This window comes from Stylophora pistillata, chromosome 4 (genome assembly GCF_964205215.1).
Source record: "Stylophora pistillata chromosome 4, jaStyPist1.2, whole genome shotgun sequence".
Taxonomy (NCBI): domain Eukaryota; kingdom Metazoa; phylum Cnidaria; class Anthozoa; order Scleractinia; family Pocilloporidae; genus Stylophora; species Stylophora pistillata.
In genome coordinates, this window is record NC_142522.1 from 21,366,771 (window position 1) to 21,384,457 (window position 17,687).

The following is a 17,687-nucleotide window of genomic DNA, read 5'->3' on the forward strand; positions in this document are numbered from 1 at the left end:
TGTCTCAGTACTCATGCTCCCTCCAGTTTTGGTTGCCTCTCCCAAAGGAAAATATGGCATCAAGTCGGTGTAAAAATTAGTAAATCTTGGAACTACCAAACCGCTGATGACCCACTTTTTGTTTCAGGAAACCTTCTTGGTCCAGTTGTTAACACTACTATTGAGGGAGGTCTGGAGAGATTTATCGGACAACCTACTGGTTGTGGAGAGCAAACTATGATCGGGCTTGCACCGAACGTCTACGTCTTAAAATATCTGATGCACACCAATCAGCTGACTGGTGCAAACGAAGCAAATGCTTATCGATTCATTCAATCAGGTAAACTTTGTTGGCCGGATATCTTTGGATGAGAGCTCGTGAGTTTCCTCTTTAAAGCACAGAGTTTACAAAATGCATTGGTGGCCGGTTACAGAGGGTAATTCTTTTTTTGATTTGTGTCACATCTTTGTGGCAGAAATGATGGTGCAATTTTTCATCCAACGGCGCAAAAAAAAATTTTGAGATGCGATACCTTGTAACATAATCCATTTTAAAAATCTGATATGGATTGCTGTGTCTTCCCTTATCGTCGTCCGCGTTATTGTTCATGTTTTCGAAAGGAAACCGTGCACTTATATTAAGTCCTCACCTTGCTTGAGAAGTCTCATAGGAACTTTGCTTGTTATGTACATTCAACTCTATAACGTTTTAACATACCTATCGACAATGAACAAACTTTACCATTTAAAATGTGTATGGAGACAATACAACGTTATACCCCTCTTTCCCACCTCCCCCTCTTTCCCACCCCCCCCCCCCAGGTGCTTCCTCAAGTCATTGCTCAAATCCCATTGCTCTGAACCCGACTTACATCCTTGTGTAAATTATGCCACCTTACCGTTTTTCACATCGAGCGGAAACTGCTTCCAATGTAAAAATGACTTATTGAGGAGTATAGATACTTTCATCACTCGTTACTTTAGGCTCGATTTCCGCCGCTCTCTCGGGTCCGGTCTTTCTCGTTCCTCCTCTAGAGTTCGGGGAGGAGCGCGGGCTCCGGTACCCGACTCGGAACAGCAGCTGATAATCGAGCCTATCATTACTTTTGATCTGGTAAAGCAGTACATTTTTTTTTTGTAGGCTATGAAAGAGAATTGAACTATCGTCGAAGTGATATGTCGTTCAGCGCATTTGCCAGCCGACCTGGAAGTACATGGTGTGTAAAAATTTGAAGTGATTTACGTAGTTACTGTTATACATTATTGGAGATATATCTGCCAACATCTTAGTTTTAACTTGTTTTACTTGTCTCCGGGAGGTGTGTGGTCCTCCCATGCTGTGCTGGAGGTCCTTTTGTCACGTCCTGCCTTTCAATCCTGCTACCCACACGCGCCTCCACGGGCTACTAGTCATAAATGCGGTTGCTTTCACTCTTACTGTACACTGAACCTAAATAAAGACATACCCTTCTTATTTGTGGCATGAAAAAGAAAAAGAAGAAAGCCGGTCCTCTAATTACGAAAAAATTGCATAAATGGAGCTCCGCTTTTATGCGTGGCTGAGTCTGTATATTCTTATAGTCTTATATTCTTTCGCTCATCAAGTTCTTTTCATCTTTTTCACATTAAGGCTGACCGCTTTTGTAATGAGAGTATTCTGTGAGGCTCAGCAATTTGCAGGAGTCAACATTGATGAAGAAATGGTTTGTCGGTCTGTTGGTTGGCTAACGAATAACCAGCGGGGAGATGGGGCCTTGCCCGAAGTCCACGCGGTCATTCATAGAGAGATGGTGGTAAGTTGTTTCCTTCCACTTCACAATCATCCAATTGGGGAAAGTTACGCAACCCCTTTGGAGAGCATTGCGCGACAATCCAAAGATTAACTTCAAAGGAAACGTAGAGCTGGGATATATATCCTGCATGTTAATGTATTATATTGATAATGAAGAACTGCCAATCAAGGGAACCATTTCTGATCAGTTTAGGAAATAAAGAAAAGTGTAATATTACCCTTTGAGGAAAAAATGGTTATAGAGAACGTTCCAAAAAAAGAGTGAACTCAGTGAATGTTACACCTCATTAATTACTTTCGTTAGAGATTAAAAACCTTCGAACAATTTTGATAAGTCCTAACACACCGGTGTTGCTTTTTTTTCAGGGAGGTGTTTACACAGAGGGAGATGTTGCCATGACAGCCTTTGTTTTAACTGCCCTGGCGGAATGCAAATGCTCAGTAGTGGTAAGTGTTCAATCATATTTATTGTTTGAATGCCTTTTAACCTGTATTACCGAAAGGATGAGTAGTGGTCTAGATATTTAACGATTTAAGTAATTTTCATAGTACTGTGAGGCTTAATGAATAACTGAAAACTAACACCTAGACTCCTAGTTCCAGTGCAGGCGAAACATACTCCTCGAAAAAAGATTTATGGTTCACTTTTTCCTTAATCTCTCTCCTTCCGATGTATTGGTCAATGCGCTTATTATCAAAACATTGTCGTATGCTATGCGTAAGCTTTTCTTTATTGGATAATAATAATGCATTCAAAACACTTTGATGCTAAGTTGACTTCAAAATTACTAATCTACTTCTCCATAGGCCTCAACAGCCTCCATAATTCGCGCAACAGACTACTTGGAGAAGCAGTACAAAAACTTGAACAGACCTTACAGTATGGCTCTCACAGCATATGCTCTGGCATTGGTGAATAGCAAAGAAAAGTTCAATGCCAACGACCGCCTGGTACAAAGAGCCATGTATGACAATGGTAAGACATTGGCTTCTGAACGGGTTCATTTGGTTTCCTGTTTCTCAGGAAAAAAATAAATTTCACATTGCGGTATCAACAATTAAGTTCACGAAATTATTTTATTCAGTAAGAATTTTATATTACGTTTGATGAAGCATGGTTCTTGTCCAGTCTGACGCTGCATTTTGTGTGGTCCAAGATATTCGTTAGAGACCCCATAGAATTTTTGGGCAAATTTGTTCAGCATCAGGCACAAAATCCGGTTTGCAATAAACTTTGAGGCCTGATGTATGCATGATAAAAATGAGATATTAATTTAAAAAAAACTTTGAAATATTTGTTTTAGATTTGTTTTCGTTTCTCCTTTCAGCTAAAAAGTCTCGTTACTGGAATACTGGTGGCAACGCACTGGATGTGGAGACCGCTGGATATGCGCTGATGACTCAAGTCCTTCTCGGACGCACAGGTTACGCAGGTCCTATTGTCACCTACATGACTAGTCAGAGGCAGGGCGGTGCTGGATTCGTGTCTACTCAGGTCTGTAAAACAAATTAGTTAAAAAGTGAGACTCGCCTGATAATTTATTTTTCAAATATTTCTTGCTTTTTTTTTTTTTTTTTGTCATGTTGCTGATTCAAGCAGTATGCAGTACGCGTGTCGTAATTAATCTTAGTAAATGGCCTTATTTGCCAACCAACCTCTCTCCCAGGGTTTGTCTTTTACCTCTCCCCTCTCTTACTCCAGCTGGTGTAGGAAAAAAGAACGTTGGGAACAAGGCTGCTCGCATTCGAGCTTTCTGCAGTGCTGTTGGATAAGGTTCGAATGCTTACCGGGGGACTAAGGCGACCAACTATCGCGGGACTCAAAACAATGAATGCATTAAAAACCTTTCAACGATGTAATGTAGGAGTATCCCGAATGCTTCAGTTTCTCTAGTTACTTATGAGCTTTTTCTGTTACAAACACCAAGAGTGTTCCAGAAGTAATAACAGCAAACTTTTGTGAGAATTTAGAGTGATCAGTTTATTTGGGGTTTATTTTATTTCAAGCTTAAGATTTTTTGTCTATCGGATGAAGCATTTCTTAGCGAGAAATCAGGAAGGAGAAATTGCTGCAAGTTTGTTTTGACTCAGAGAGCTGATCGCCATTTTTCTAGACAATGTATCAAACAGAATTATTTCCTTCTAGGATACAGTGGTCGCTCTTCAAGCTCTGGCTATGTACAGCGAACAGACCGCAGGTAACAACTTGGATATGAGAGTGAAATTGTCATCAGAAGTGGATGGTGACTGGAAACCAGCGCCGGTGCGCATCACGTCAGATAATGCGCTGCTGCGGAGACAATTTGATGTAAGGATTGTGATTAAGATACTTGGTAGCTATGAAGCAATTGACAATCGAGGGTCAACATTAAGCGGCAATTTCGTTGGTTTGAGTCTGCGTTGCTTTGTGATTGTTGTAGAAAACTGGTTCTTCCTTTTCAATCGATTTGATGCATTAGTGAAACCTATCGGGGCTTTGGCGTTCGCATGTGGCATGTGGTCACCTTGAATTTCCATTGTTTTCTGGTAGGATATATTTTTTTCTGATTGGCTGTGGTAACGCTCGTTTTGGTTTTACAACACCAAGTCGATATGTTTTTGAACAGTTTTCTTTACAGCTATGGTTTAGAATGAACTACACGTTACTTGATGTTTAAAGTCATGTATAAAGCGCATTGTGATTGAATCTCGAGAAGCCTTTGAGAAACAAAAGTTAAGGCAATCAGACTGGAATGCGAGTGACCGAGTCGTGATAGGTTACAGTTTTGGATCTGATTGGTTGACAAAATGGCACGACTTTTCTGGATCAATAACATTGCAGAATAAAGCCAATCTAAAGCAAATTACTTTATTGATAAACATTTGAATCAAAACGCATATCATGTTCAAGGGTAATTGAGCGCGCATTGAAACTTGAGGGTAAAAATTATTTATGTATTTCATTGCAGATCAAGGATCTCCTTGGGGGAAATCTCTTTGTTGACACTCAAGGAAGCGGAGTAGGAATGCTGGAGGTAAGATTAACAATGAATTTATAAAATCCTGTCAACTACACCGGACACAACGTGCGGGTAAAGTGGGAAAACCAGTCGGATATCGGGATGTGGAATGAAATTCATGAGCTTCTGTCCTTCGAGATTTGTGCGCGATCATGGTCAGTTGATCGCCTTGGGGGAAAAGACTTATGCACTTGACGATTTTTTTGTTTTTAAACTCTTCTCATTGATTTGGCACTTCACCTTTATTCTCGCCTTTCGCTCAACGTCTTCATACTGCAATGAATTAGATTAAAATGGACAGAGCTGAATAACTTATGCGCATGCGCTAAGTTTTGCCGCGGAAAACGGATTTTTGTGTAGTTTACAGGATTGATTCCGTATTCTGTTGCTTCGAGGCGTCGTTTTCCTTCTCGCTTTTCTTTTACAAAACAATTTCCAAAAACTTGGTACACCCCCTAAAAATTTTCGAAAATTAATTTCTCTTTAAAACCTCTGGAAATAGGAAAATGCCTTTGACGAAAACAAAGTTCCTCGGTTTTAAATAACAGCCCTTATTATTTTCCGCTAATTTCGCTAAGTTTTAGACCTAGAACACTAGAGTCCGCGTTGATGACCGCAAACCCTCTGACGTAGCATTTCATTTTTCAGCCCTGTCATTAAAATGTACACTTTTTAAGTCCAGAAAACATCCTTTTTTCCTTTTCTTTTTTTTTTTTTTGGTGAGTAAATATCGTATATCGTTTATCGTATATAAATGGTTACGGTTTCTCATCTTGGTGTATGCACTTTCTATGTGAAGTATAATCGTTTGTCTCACTATGTAGTCGGATTTGAATTGTTGTCAGCTATTAATATGAGATCTGAGATTTTGTTAACTGTCAAAAAAATCTAAACCATCGACAGTTTCTCTCATCTTGACCACCTCACTTGGTGAAAGAAACAATGTAGAATCCTTTGCTTGCCGCTTGATGAGGAGAAATTTTCAGAAGGCCATCCCTGCACTCTTACCCATGGTTTGTGGAAGAATTTTCGCATTATTGAACGAGTAGAAAATTATCTTACAAACATGCGTTTAAATTTCAGGTTGAAGTTCGTTACAACGTTCCTTCAACACGCGGCGAGATTTGTAAGTTTGACCTAAACGTGACGGTTAAAGAAATTAAAGAACCTCAAGTTGGCAATCTGTTTGGTCCTGTGCAAGATGAAGCTGAGGAAGATGAAGGGCAAGATAAAAAGAATCAGAAGGGAAAAGGAGGAATTAAACGATGTAAGAAACTAAAAGGCAAGAAAGCGAGAAGAAAGTGCAGAAAAGAGGAGAAAAGAAAGGAGAAGGAAAGAAAGGAAAAAGAAAAGAAAAAGAATAAGAATAAAAACAACAAAAGGCCACCACCTAAACATCAGCCCGTGCAGAGCATTCACTTGAAAATATGCACTCGGTAAGTTTTTATTCCTCATTTTTTATTTGTGCGGATTACTATTAGTTTCGTTTATTGAATTTGTGTTCAAGATCATTCACAAGAAGACAAGTCACATTATGAGAAAAAAAACCAAGCACAAATAATCGTTAGAAACGTTAGGTGTAGTCTACACTCGAGCCAAGTGGCCCATCCTGTCTGAGAATATCCCGGTTTCTGTAGCATGAACTGCCTCTCTGTCCTCCTGGGTGGAATATTGGCCCATCGCAGGTTTCTCCTCCACCCACCCACCCACACCCCCCCCCCCTCCAAGGCATTTCGTCAGCTTTCCCTGACAGTGTACTGGTACCCATTCCTGCTCCTGGATAGAGAGAGGCACTGTGAGAGCAAAATGTTTTGCCCAAGAACACAATAGGTGTTGACCTCAATGAAATCCCTGTAGGTCTGAAATGTTCCTCATTACATTTCCAGATACAAGGAGAACGGTAATATTGGAATGTCCATTATGGATATTGGAATTTTGACTGGATTTAAACCCGATCAGAACTCATTGAATAAGGTAAGTTGATGCCGACTTCGCGATCTACAAAATCGTTAAAAAACTTTTAGCTTGCTCAATATGAATGTAGTAGTTTATATATTTTATCCTTCCTTGCGTTTATGTTACTTATGCATTTGTCATTTTTGTTATTACTCTTCTGTTTACTTTTATTTGGTTGTCGTGGTCGCCACTGCCCTATTCGTTTTTTGATTAATTGTCTCCATTGCATTGTTGTTGTTGTTGTCGATGTTGTTGTGAACGAGTTTGTTTCAAACTTGGTTCGCAAAACTTTCATCGTTGTGACAGCGACATCACTAAACCTCAGAAGATCGAAAATCGTTAGAAAAAGGGCACAAGGAAACGATACAGAGGAGAGGGAAGGGCTTTTTCTGTTCAACTTTTCATAAAACCTAATTTAGAGGAAGAAGTGCATCATTTTGAATTAACATTTTTGTTGCTTTCTTTCCTTTTTAACAGTTGAAGGATATGGGTGAAGTGGATAAACTTGAGGTTTCACACACCTCACTGGTTGTTTACCTCAGTGAGGTAAGATATTTAGATCAGTAAATATAAACTCTACGAGCAGAAGTCGTTTGAATGAAATCAGAAATAGAAGCACAGGTGTTCCCTTATAACAACTAAAATACTACGAGGCACGGGGAGAAAGTCTCCTTTGAGCCCGTGACCATAGGTTCTCGTGCGCGCAGACGACATCGACGTGACCATGTTACAATGTGGTCTTCACCCTTGTTGTTCATTAGAAATCGTGTGTCATCCAGTTTTCGTGTATCACTGATGTTAACGTTAACTGGAAGTGATCCTCGTTACACTGGAGGTTTCATGGTCGTTCTTTATTGCAGATTCGCAATGACCGTCCTCTGTGTGTAGATGTTCGGTTTGATAGAGAATATTATGTGGGAGTCGTGCAAGCGGTACCGGTGAATGTATACGACTACTACGAACCAGGTCAGAGTTTATTTACATCTTAAATGAAACTGATATAAAGGATATGTGTACTGCTTTGTTGAATGTCAGGCCGGTACGAGCGAAAAAAAGGTTCACAAGAGGCCAATGACAAATCAGATAAAGAACGAGGTTCCTGTGGGCCCCGGTTGTTCGAGGGTTGGATAACGCAATCCACTTGACAAATCTCTATCTGGTGGATACCACAGAACGTTTTGTTAACACTTATCCGCTGGATAGCGATTTATTCCAAGGATAGATTTATCTGTCCTTTGAACAACTGGGTCCTGATGTTTTGGTCTGGTTCATTTCTGTTCTGTTGTCATTGTCGAGAGGGTACGTACTCGGAGAAATTAGTGATGTTTAAGTTACTCTTAATTCTGAGGGTAGTTAAGTAAATATTTGTATTCTTAATAGTGTTTTTTTCTCTTTTTTTTCATGACTACAGATCAATCTTGCGGCAAGTTTTATGGACCTGACAAGCACAGCCCGTTACAGTTAGGAGTTTGTGAACTTGGCTCGAGATCGTGCAAATGCACCCAAGGTGAGGGTTATTTGAGGGTAGTTTATTTATAACTGTTTGAATGATTTCGCTAACATTTAGGTTTGATGACATTTGGCTGTTTAACTCCAAAGAATGACTAGCATCTAATTTCTCCTTACAATATCACCCGTGAATCACCAACTAAAGAAGCTCTTGATTTCAAACAAATTCTCCTTGTCAGCACTTAAGGAAATGTATAGAAAACAGTATGGAGAATGTACATACTGATGTTAGGGTACCTAGAGTTAGAGTGTTGCTTGAGTCTGTTAGGGAGACTTCCCCAATAACTCAGTATCAAACCAAGCAGTCATTCAAGTAGGGTGTTCAACTTACTCACTGGTGTAATTTTATTTCCCTACTCCAGATGAATGTGCTCAAGAAGATCCTCCTATTGGCAATGTGGACAAGCTGATTGATGACGCTTGTCGCAATTACAATTACGGTAAGATCGCCACTCCTTTTTAATTCGAGGCGTAATACCTGCTAGTATGATTTGGTATAAATCTACTATCGTTCTATCCCAAATGCTGGAATCTGATTGGCTACGCTATTCGCTATCTATTCCGTGATATACAGTGAGAAGAGTAAGTAGCCTTAGCATTGTGTGGTTGTAAACAAAATAAAATAAAACACGAGCCTTTCCTGTTGTTAAATTTTGAACGGCTAGTAGACTTAAACTAAAACAATAAGATTATTAGCTCCCGATTTCTATGCGTGACAATTTATTCGGTCCTCAACAACAATCACACGATGGAAATCTCGAGCTCACAGTCTTGTGGTTAGATAACACTCAGTTCTCAATCGTTAGGTTTGAATTGGTGTAAAATACGGGACACAATCATGTACTTTATGCTATTGTGCTCTGAAACGATCAATAGACAAGATGTCTGAGCATTGTGTAGTGGCTTGCGGTGCGAAACTCAAAACGTCACAGAATCTGCCTCCTGTATTAGGACTGTATTAGTGAACGCCGGCAAGCTTTAAGAATAATCAGAGACAGCCAAACCTTGCCAGGGTGGGGCCAGTCGGGAGGGCAACCAGCAACATTTATGAGGAAGCACCTTAGTCGCTTTATGGTACAAACGTCGGAATGAGCCTAGGAAAGCGGATAATGAACACCAATTAAAGAGTTTAAAAGCCGGGAAAGGAATTTAATCTGTTGCTGCTAAGCTAACACTACGATAATTTACTTGCAGTTATAAAAGGAAAGGTTTTGTTGATCGATGAAGAAGGTAGTATGCTCAGCTACGTAGTCGAGGTTTTGCAAGTTATTCAACAAGGCCACAAGGACTTAAAGGTTAAAGAGAGGATCGAGCTTAAGAAACGTGGATCGTGCCAGAGTCCCGATATGAAGGAAGATAAAGAGTATTTGATCATGGGATTGGATAAAGGAGGCAGGTATCAGCTGGACAAGACCGCGTTTGTTAAACTGTGGCCAGAGAAGCGTAATCTCAACAAGGACATCTTGGAAGATTTTGCTCAAAGATATGCCTGTCCTTAGTTTTTTTATCGATTTTTGCCATTTTGATTTGTTTTCCGCACATTTTGCTAGCTTGCTAAACTTGCACATTTTATTAGTTCCCAATTGCTGCAAGCAGCATAAATAGAGAAGTTTACTTGATGCAGTTGCCTTAGTTTTGCAGACTAAATAAGTTTCTTGCTGGCGTTAACAAGTGAGTTATTTTTAAGCATAAAAAACCTTCAAAGGTATACGTAGTTTGTATTTAGTTTCAATGAGCAATAGCAGATAATTTGGCCGATTTCATGTTCATTTATACGTCTTGGAAGCAGCTGAAACGAAGAAAACTAGAAAGAGTTTCATAAGATGTTTTTTATCATTATTTCTAGAGAAATTATTTGGGAATATAACAAATATTTTAAATCAAACCTGTCTAGTAAAGAAAGCGGGTTTTATTTGAGATTCTTAATGCCCCAAGAAGTGTAGAGAAATCAAACAGACAAACAAAAAGAGAGAAATAGAAAACTATTTGGCCAGTATCCAGCTATTTGACTTTTTCATAATTAGTCGATAACGCATAACTTCATTAAGGAAAATATTAGTTTTGAAATGTTGAATAAACTAAGTGCATTAATTCTTACCATAGTTTATTTTGTCTTATCGGAAGCAAATGACACAAAAAAGGGTCTAAGGGGGGATCTTTTTGGTCATCCTGCCCAGAGCTGGGAGCCAACGATTCATCTAGTTTGTCTGTTGGATTTCGACTTTTTACGGAGAGTGTCGTCTAATTTCTCCAACATTACAATTTCTAACATACAGGCAGTTTCTTGGGGTAATTTTCGTTTTCAGGATTGTCCCGCGGTCTACCGGTTTTGCCCCTTAGTTCTTCGTTTCCCTTCCTCCCCCCTTTTTTTGCGGAATTTCAACAGCCCATGTAGAGTTTTAACATATGGCATATGTTGGCTTACGCTCGGCAAAAAATGGAAATAGATTGATATACCGCCTTTTCACGCAAGATTTCTCGCAGAAAATATTAGAGGGGACCTTTTCCGGCGACTTTAAAAAGTTAAAAAATCGGGCAGACAGTGTTACGTGTCATCTTCATCATCATCAGGGCTAAATTCACTCGGAGGAACCCCTCCCTGGAATGATCCCACAGGTATCTGACTTTAGCCAATCTCGACCATGCAGGTCCCAGCTGTCTGGATAAGCATAATGAGTAAAATCTTTTTGAAATCGGATAGCGACTGCAGTACTGCTGCACGTTGTTATACAGCTGTCTCGAGAAAGGTTGTCAGAAAAAAAGCATAAAAAAACTGCACGCGCGCGACAATCTCGAAAGGTCCTGTGGGTAGTTTTCAGGTCTCAAGATTTCAAAGAAATCTGAGGAAAAGTCAATGTCAGGACAGGCATCGCGGGGTTGATAGATCTATTTAATTAATTGATTTATTTAACTTATCAAAATTCATTGATTACCGGATACCTTTCGAGATTGTTGCGTTCACTTTTTTCCTTTTTTCTAACAACCTCTCTCGAAACGTTGTATACAGGAAGTTTAGTCTTTAAAGAATCGCTTTACTTAGGAACGTTTTACTGACGTGTGTTTTACCATTGACTTTATCAGTACCTAGTTATAAGGTACCTTATAACTAGGTTATGTGCTTTTGCTACAGATTGGTCAACAGCATCAGCCGGAGATGAAAACCACAAATAATCAGAACATTTAGACAAGAAACGAGAGAAGTAACCGTAGTTCTGATAAACTTCATCCCAAGAGCGACTTTCCTTTTTAATAAGTATAGGTAATCGCATGGGGCCGAGTAAAATTAAGGAATAATATCACGCGTGTTTTCGGAAGTTGCTGAAATTACCCGAGTCGCGCAGCGACGAGGGCAATTTCAGTAATATTAATTCTTAATTTTACGAGGAACCATGTGATTACTTGTTTATAATATAAGGGGCAAAATGTTTTCTTACTGATCTCGCGCAAAACGGGAAACAAACAGAAATTTCTTTACCTTGGCAGCCGTTGCCAAGCGATTTTCAGCCAGTCATTTTCAAGTAATTTTTCCCGGGGCAATTACAAAAATTAAGAAGAAAAAATGCCCTCTGTCTTGACCAATCACAATTCAGTAATTTGCCCCTTATATGATAAATCAAGTAAGCAACACAAAACGTACCTATTTTTCCCGGCCGAGATTGAGAAGGGTACTGGGAACCACATGTCCTGCTATTCAACATAGCGTGTTCTGTTTTCGGAAGAGCTGTTAGTGTGTTTACTTCGCGCGTTTTTGTTCGCTACTGGCGACGTTTCATCGTAGGAATAACTGTTTTCTTTGGTACATTTAACAACCACTTGACGGGACAACATCCTGAAATGATGGAGATTTAAATATCGTATAAACGTCTCCATGCGGTAAGCTTAAACTGATTTTTGCATAATGTTTCTCTTTGTGTGTACGATTTTTTTCCTTTTTTGCGGCCAAATTCGATTGTGTTTGGTCTTCAAATGCTGTATGCTTTAGATTTTAAGAGCTTAAAATTTTTATTTTAGGGCAACGACAAAACACTGAATGACCCAGGCCACTTACTAGTACTGACCCACTCTTATTCCGAGTTTACATTTATAAGGAATTCCTAAGAAATCACATTTACTTCTAATATGCTAACTGTTACATTTCCACTATAATCCAATGAGTTTTTGTATATCACCTTGGCACTCTATGATCACTTTAAGTGTTAAACCGCAAGTGGACTGTCTTACTCTGCTGAACAGATCTTGAACTGTGCACAAAAGATTAGTAAATAATAGCAGACCCACAATGGAGGTGGCTTCACCCATAGGGTATCTTCCTCAGTCTTGATCTGGGATGCCACGACTTGGTCCTCAAAAAACAAAGAGAAGTGTGTGAAAACTGTTTTGGAATCTGGAGTGTCTTGCTATGCTGAAAAGGTCTTGAACTGTGTACAAGAGATAGGTGACTAACAGCTGACCTGTAATGGAGTCAGCTTCACCTGTAAAGTCTCTTCCTCAGTCTTGATCTGGGATGCTAAGACTTGGTCCCTAAAAAACAAAGAGAAGTGTGTGAAAACTGTTTTGGAAACTAGACTGTCTTGTTGCCTCAAACAGATCTTAAACTGTGTACAAGAGATGGGTGACTAAAAGCTGAACTGCAATGGAGTCAGTGTCACCCACTAAGTCTCTTCCTCAGTCTTGATCTGGGATGCTAAGACTTGGTCCTCAAAAAACAAAGAGATGTGTATGAAAACTGTTTTGGAATCTGAACTGTCTTGCTACACTGAAAAGATCTTGAACTGTGTACAAGAGGTAGGTGACTAACAGCTGGCCTGTAATTGAGTCAACTTCACCTGTATAGTCTCTTCCTCAATCTTGATCTGGGATGCTAAGACTTGGTCCTCAAAAAAACAAAGAGAAGTGTGTGAAAACTGTTTTGCAAACCGGACAGTCTTGCTGCGTGAAAGGGATCTTGAACTGTGTACGAGAGATTGGTGACTAATAGCTGAACTGTAATGGAGTTCAGTGCTTGAAATTAGCGGTCATCCAGTCATCCGAGACGACCAAAAAGTTTGCCGGGCAACCAATTTTTAGGAAAATTAAGAGGCTGGTTGTCCGGGGAAAAAAACAACAGACAACCCAGCCAAAAATAGAAAATAAATTAACCATAAACAGCACCTTACCTACGTGACGGTTTTGTTTTGTCAATGTCCGGTAGTGTCAAGTTAATAATAATTTGCCTCAGCTAAGCGTTCTCCTGTGTTTTGGATATCTGTAAATTATATAAAACATTGCCAGGTACAAAAATGTAATAGACAAACACAAAGTTTCTTGTCTGGAGGCGATCAAGATCAAAGATGCCATTTTGAATATGCCACAACTTTTCTACCGGGCAACCAAGGATTCATCAGGGCAACCAAATTCACGGCTTTGATTTCCCGGCTTTTTAAATAGGGACAACCTGGATTTTTTTTTAATTTCGAGCACTGGGAGTCAGTGTCATTTGTTAAGTCTCTTCCTCAGTCTTGATTTGGGATGCTAGAACTTGGTCCACCAAAAAAAGAAAGAAATATGTGAGAATTGTTTCTGAAACTTTACTGTCTTGCTGTGCTGAAAAGATCTTGAACTGTGTTCAAGAGATGGGTGAATGATAGCTGACTCACACTGGAGTTGATTTTACACATAAAGTCTCTTCTCTTTCTTGATCTGGAATGCTAAGACTTGGTCCCCAAAAAACAAAGAGAAGTTTGTGAAAGCTGTTTTGGAAACTGGACTTTCTTGCTGCACTAAACAGATCTTGAACTTTGTACAAGAGATTGTTGACTAACAGCTGACCTGTAATAGAGGGGGCATTGGGGTCTATTAGAAACTGGAAAACTGTAAAAAGTCACCCCAAATCGCTATAGACCGCAAAAAAATATGATCAAAACTGAAAATGCATGCAAAATGGTCAAAACTGATAAATTTTCAACTCCCAGTTATCAAAACCCTAACTGACCCACAACAGTGGTGACAAGTAGAGTACATAAAGATTTTGTGGCTATTAGAGACCGATACAATCCCAAAATCAATATTATTGTTTTCCCACTTTCATGAACAGTCATCCATTTTTTGCTTTGGTTTACATGAAGCAATTGAAAAGCCTATTCATTTAGTACTGATGACAGGTGTATTTTAGTTTTTGTGGGGGACAGGGGATTATTGTAAACTGTTGAAAATAAATTTGATATATTTTAGACTATATGGGAGGGGGGTACTTGGGTCAATTTTTGCTGGGTGTATGCTACTGGCCTCCCAGAACCCATACCCAATTATAGTCTATTCTGTGGCCAGTTGTACAATACTTTATTTCAGAACAACATGCAAATACATAGTTATTAAGGAAAAGGAAACCCAGAGGTTGGCCCTATATCAAGGGTCTCCTATTTATGTAAAAAAATCTTACAGAACTAGTTAATAAAAATATAAAAAAGTCAAATAAGACGCAGCTAAATATCAATTCTAAAATGATGATCAATAAATATTCATATGTTTCTTCAATTTTGATTTAAACTCACAAACGTTAGGGCTGTCACCAAAATTACATGTAAATACATTAATAGGAAGATTATTCCAGGGTATGATAATTCTGACAAAGAAAGAATTTTTGTAGCAGTTCAGTTTTGCGACTTTGAGTTGTAGTTTATATGGGTGGTTAGTATGATATTTTCAACACAAAAGTAAACGCTGCTTGCGAAAGTGTAAACCCAACTTGATCAAAAAGAGAGTGTTTCGGAATCGGATCGATCTTAAAAACATGTTCTTCACAATCTGACTCGCTTATCGCATTCACCTGTAACTTTTTTGCATTGTTTAGTACTGATTTAAAAGGTAGGCTTCTCGTCGTTTCGTGATTTTCTTGGCATCGTAACCTACAAGATCTTGGTCAAGTCTTGATATTGTTTAGAAAATTTCACAGAATCAAGAGCCAGTTCCTCATTGTCGGGAAAATTCGTAAGAACAACTCGACCAAATGATGACGAAGGGCTAACGCTCGAAACGTCAGCTTTTGTAATCGTTACGGTGGCCAATTTACCATTTCAACTTTGTTGATATATCCAAATTATTTCGTTACTCCCACCGACGCAGCCCCAAACAGTTTCTTTCGAAACTATCAGCCTTTATTCAAATGATGTTTACACTGCCCTTTGATTTTTTTTTTACGGATGAAATTGAGATAGAATTCGAATCAGCGATACTTGAACTATTTCTTTTGAAAACATCAACCACCATATTGCACCTTTTAGATTTGTTAGTTGTTAATTTTAGAACCAACTCTATACGCGATAACAATCAGATAATGATGAGAAAGTGAACTAAGTGTTCTGGCTTACAACATTCCGAGTATCAGAAAAAGTAGCAAGTTTAGGCGACAGGTTTAATTGTGTTCGAAACGCAAAATTCTACCATTCCAAGAGCTCCTAAAGGCTCTGGAGTTAAAGGTTAAGTTGAAACTTTGATGTAAAGTTAACCGGCAGAAAAAGAAAGACAGTCAGAGTACTTTGCAATTTGACGTTTAGTCCTTCGTGACCAAGATTCTTCGATTTTCGCTATTACATAGTTTAACATCAGAGTACAGTGTTATAATTACACAATGAGAAAACAAATCAATATACAAAATTAAATAAACGGCAAACTAACAAGCCGTTCCATTCTGGCATTATTTGCCATTGAGAAACTCTGCTTTTATTGATTCATGAGTTGAAGAAGTCATGGCAATATTTTTTTACACGCACTGACCACAGTTCACCACTGCTTGAGTTAATTCTGATTAATTTCATGTGCAAAGATCTGACTAATTTTCTGCCTGGAGTTATTAAATCCACTCAAGGGAAATTCTAATTTCGCGTCTTTCTTCGGTAGCTTCAGGACAAGAATCATCTCAAAGCCAGGGATGCCGACGTTCGTTGTTGATTTTCCAGGTTTCAAGGGTCGGGTCCCATCCTTATCAGTAATCATCACTGTATACTTGGTGTCGTTTTCGAAGGTGCACCATTTCTGTTCTTTTCTGGTTTCGGATTTGTCGCGATCAACCTGGGAATCAGCCTAACAGAACACAAAATAAGCTGTTACCTTTTCTACGTGGACCAAAAGAGCCGATTTGCTGCCGGAATGGTACGTTCCGTATACAGCCACAAGCCCTTTACATCAGTAATATGTTCAGCCTCTTCCGGGCTATGAATCAGCGGACAATAGCTACTTCATATAAGCAAGTGGCTCCTATAAGCAGTTGTCAAGATATGGCAGCAATAATCCGGCAGACTCGATTGCCATTCTTTGTCAGCTCGCTCTTTCCAATTTTAAGAATTTATGAAATGGTTATCCCCCACCCACGCTTTCGTGTACCTGGGGTTCATCTTGAAATGGTTGACCGAAGATGATAGACCTTTTGCATCTGCCAAGACCCATTTTATCTTCCATATTCTATAAAAAAAATAAACAAAATGAACTATTGAGATCTTTACCGTGACTTAGACTAGAACGGCTGATCTTGGCGCTCTCAAGGGGAGGTAAAACAATACTTGAAATTTTGCACAGATTTCATGATCACATGATTTCGATTAAGATTTGCAATTATAAAGCGCTTGTAGTTTTATTTTTCCAAAGATCAACATAATTGCACGAGGCCTTAGGGCGTAAAAATTGCATTCCGGGAAAAAAATATTAAAGCCGCTTTTCATATCAGAGTACAGTGTTATAATTACACAATGAGAAAACAAATCAATATACAAAATTAAATAAACAAACTAACAAGCCGTTCCATTTCATGCAGATTCAAAGCACGCGAATCACGGGCTGAACTAACTTTCTGCAGTGAATGAATTCCCTTCTGCATTGTGTTACCGGGAAACTCAAGATGCGGTTCTGTCCTGGTGTACCGGTTCACAAGGGAATTACTATTGTTCTCTCTTTGTTTAGGAGTCATTGGTTGGCTGTTGTGTATTGTTCGGTCTTTTGTAACGGCTCTTGTGAACCGGTACACGAGGACAGAACCCAAGATGCGCTTTCCTGATTATTGAAAAGAACGACTAATGTTGCAGCTGAGGTTGAAATGCACTTATACCGAGTCTTTTCTATTCTATGTTCCTCAAACGTTGTATTAGTTTTCTCCACGAATCTACCGTATTACTTTAATTTGCAAACTGATTTGAGACCGACGAAAAGACAATACTCTATTTTACAATTGTGTACTTGGTTGCCAAGCCTTTTAACGGGAGTGAGGCTAGGGGTGACCTTGTTGTGATACAAATCTTGCTGCTTTTCGAATGTAAATCCCTTTGTTATCATGCTAACTAAAGGTCACCTTCAGCCTCACTCCAAATCAAAGGCTTGGCAACTAAGTACACAACTGTAAAATGGCTTATTGCCAAAGTGGTAGCTGAGGCTAAAATTAAAGTACCGTACGTATCTTTACTTTGTTATGTCCCTCAATCGTTGTA

General features: G+C 39.1%; 2 protein-coding genes across 2 annotated transcripts in view; one reads left to right on the forward strand and one right to left on the reverse strand.

Moving 5' to 3' along the window:
- Window positions 1-10,332, forward strand: part of LOC111328748 (complement C3-like) — a 30,975-nt gene extending 20,643 nt beyond the window's left edge. The window contains exons 28-42 of the mRNA XM_022933242.2: window positions 128-319; window positions 1,121-1,196; window positions 1,610-1,772; window positions 2,138-2,218; window positions 2,579-2,747; window positions 3,100-3,266; window positions 3,918-4,079; window positions 4,720-4,785; window positions 5,854-6,206; window positions 6,657-6,744; window positions 7,204-7,272; window positions 7,587-7,692; window positions 8,138-8,233; window positions 8,598-8,675; window positions 9,430-10,332. Of these exons, the coding sequence (XP_022788977.2) occupies window positions 128-319; window positions 1,121-1,196; window positions 1,610-1,772; window positions 2,138-2,218; window positions 2,579-2,747; window positions 3,100-3,266; window positions 3,918-4,079; window positions 4,720-4,785; window positions 5,854-6,206; window positions 6,657-6,744; window positions 7,204-7,272; window positions 7,587-7,692; window positions 8,138-8,233; window positions 8,598-8,675; window positions 9,430-9,734 (2,171 nt within the window). The 3' untranslated portion in view covers window positions 9,735-10,332. The remainder of the gene's footprint in view (window positions 1-127; window positions 320-1,120; window positions 1,197-1,609; window positions 1,773-2,137; window positions 2,219-2,578; window positions 2,748-3,099; window positions 3,267-3,917; window positions 4,080-4,719; window positions 4,786-5,853; window positions 6,207-6,656; window positions 6,745-7,203; window positions 7,273-7,586; window positions 7,693-8,137; window positions 8,234-8,597; window positions 8,676-9,429) is intronic.
- Window positions 10,333-14,536: 4,204 nt separating this feature from the next.
- On the reverse strand, window positions 14,537-17,458 carry LOC111328757 (uncharacterized). The gene is made up of 3 exons (XM_022933257.2): window positions 17,054-17,458; window positions 16,594-16,671; window positions 14,537-16,293 (listed from the first exon to the last, which is right to left on the reverse strand). The coding sequence occupies exons 1-3, from the start codon at window positions 17,171-17,173 to the stop codon at window positions 16,009-16,011; spliced, it is 483 nt and encodes a 160-aa protein (XP_022788992.2). The 5' UTR covers window positions 17,174-17,458; the 3' UTR covers window positions 14,537-16,008.
- Between the last annotated feature and the right edge of the window lie 229 nt (window positions 17,459-17,687).

What these genes read in the sequence shown, in the direction of transcription:
- LOC111328757 (XM_022933257.2), bottom strand. Translation starts at nt 17,173, where the DNA reads ATGACTCCTAAACAAAGAGAGAACAATAGTAATTCCCTTGTGAACCGG. An exon ending in GAATTCATTCACTGCAGAAA is followed by an intron (nt 16,672 to 17,053) that starts GTTAGTTCAGCC and finishes TTTTTTTTATAG; the next exon opens with AATATGGAAGATAAAATGGG. An exon ending in CATTTCAAGATGAACCCCAG is followed by an intron (nt 16,294 to 16,593) that starts GTACACGAAAGC and finishes GTGTTCTGTTAG; the next exon opens with GCTGATTCCCAGGTTGATCG.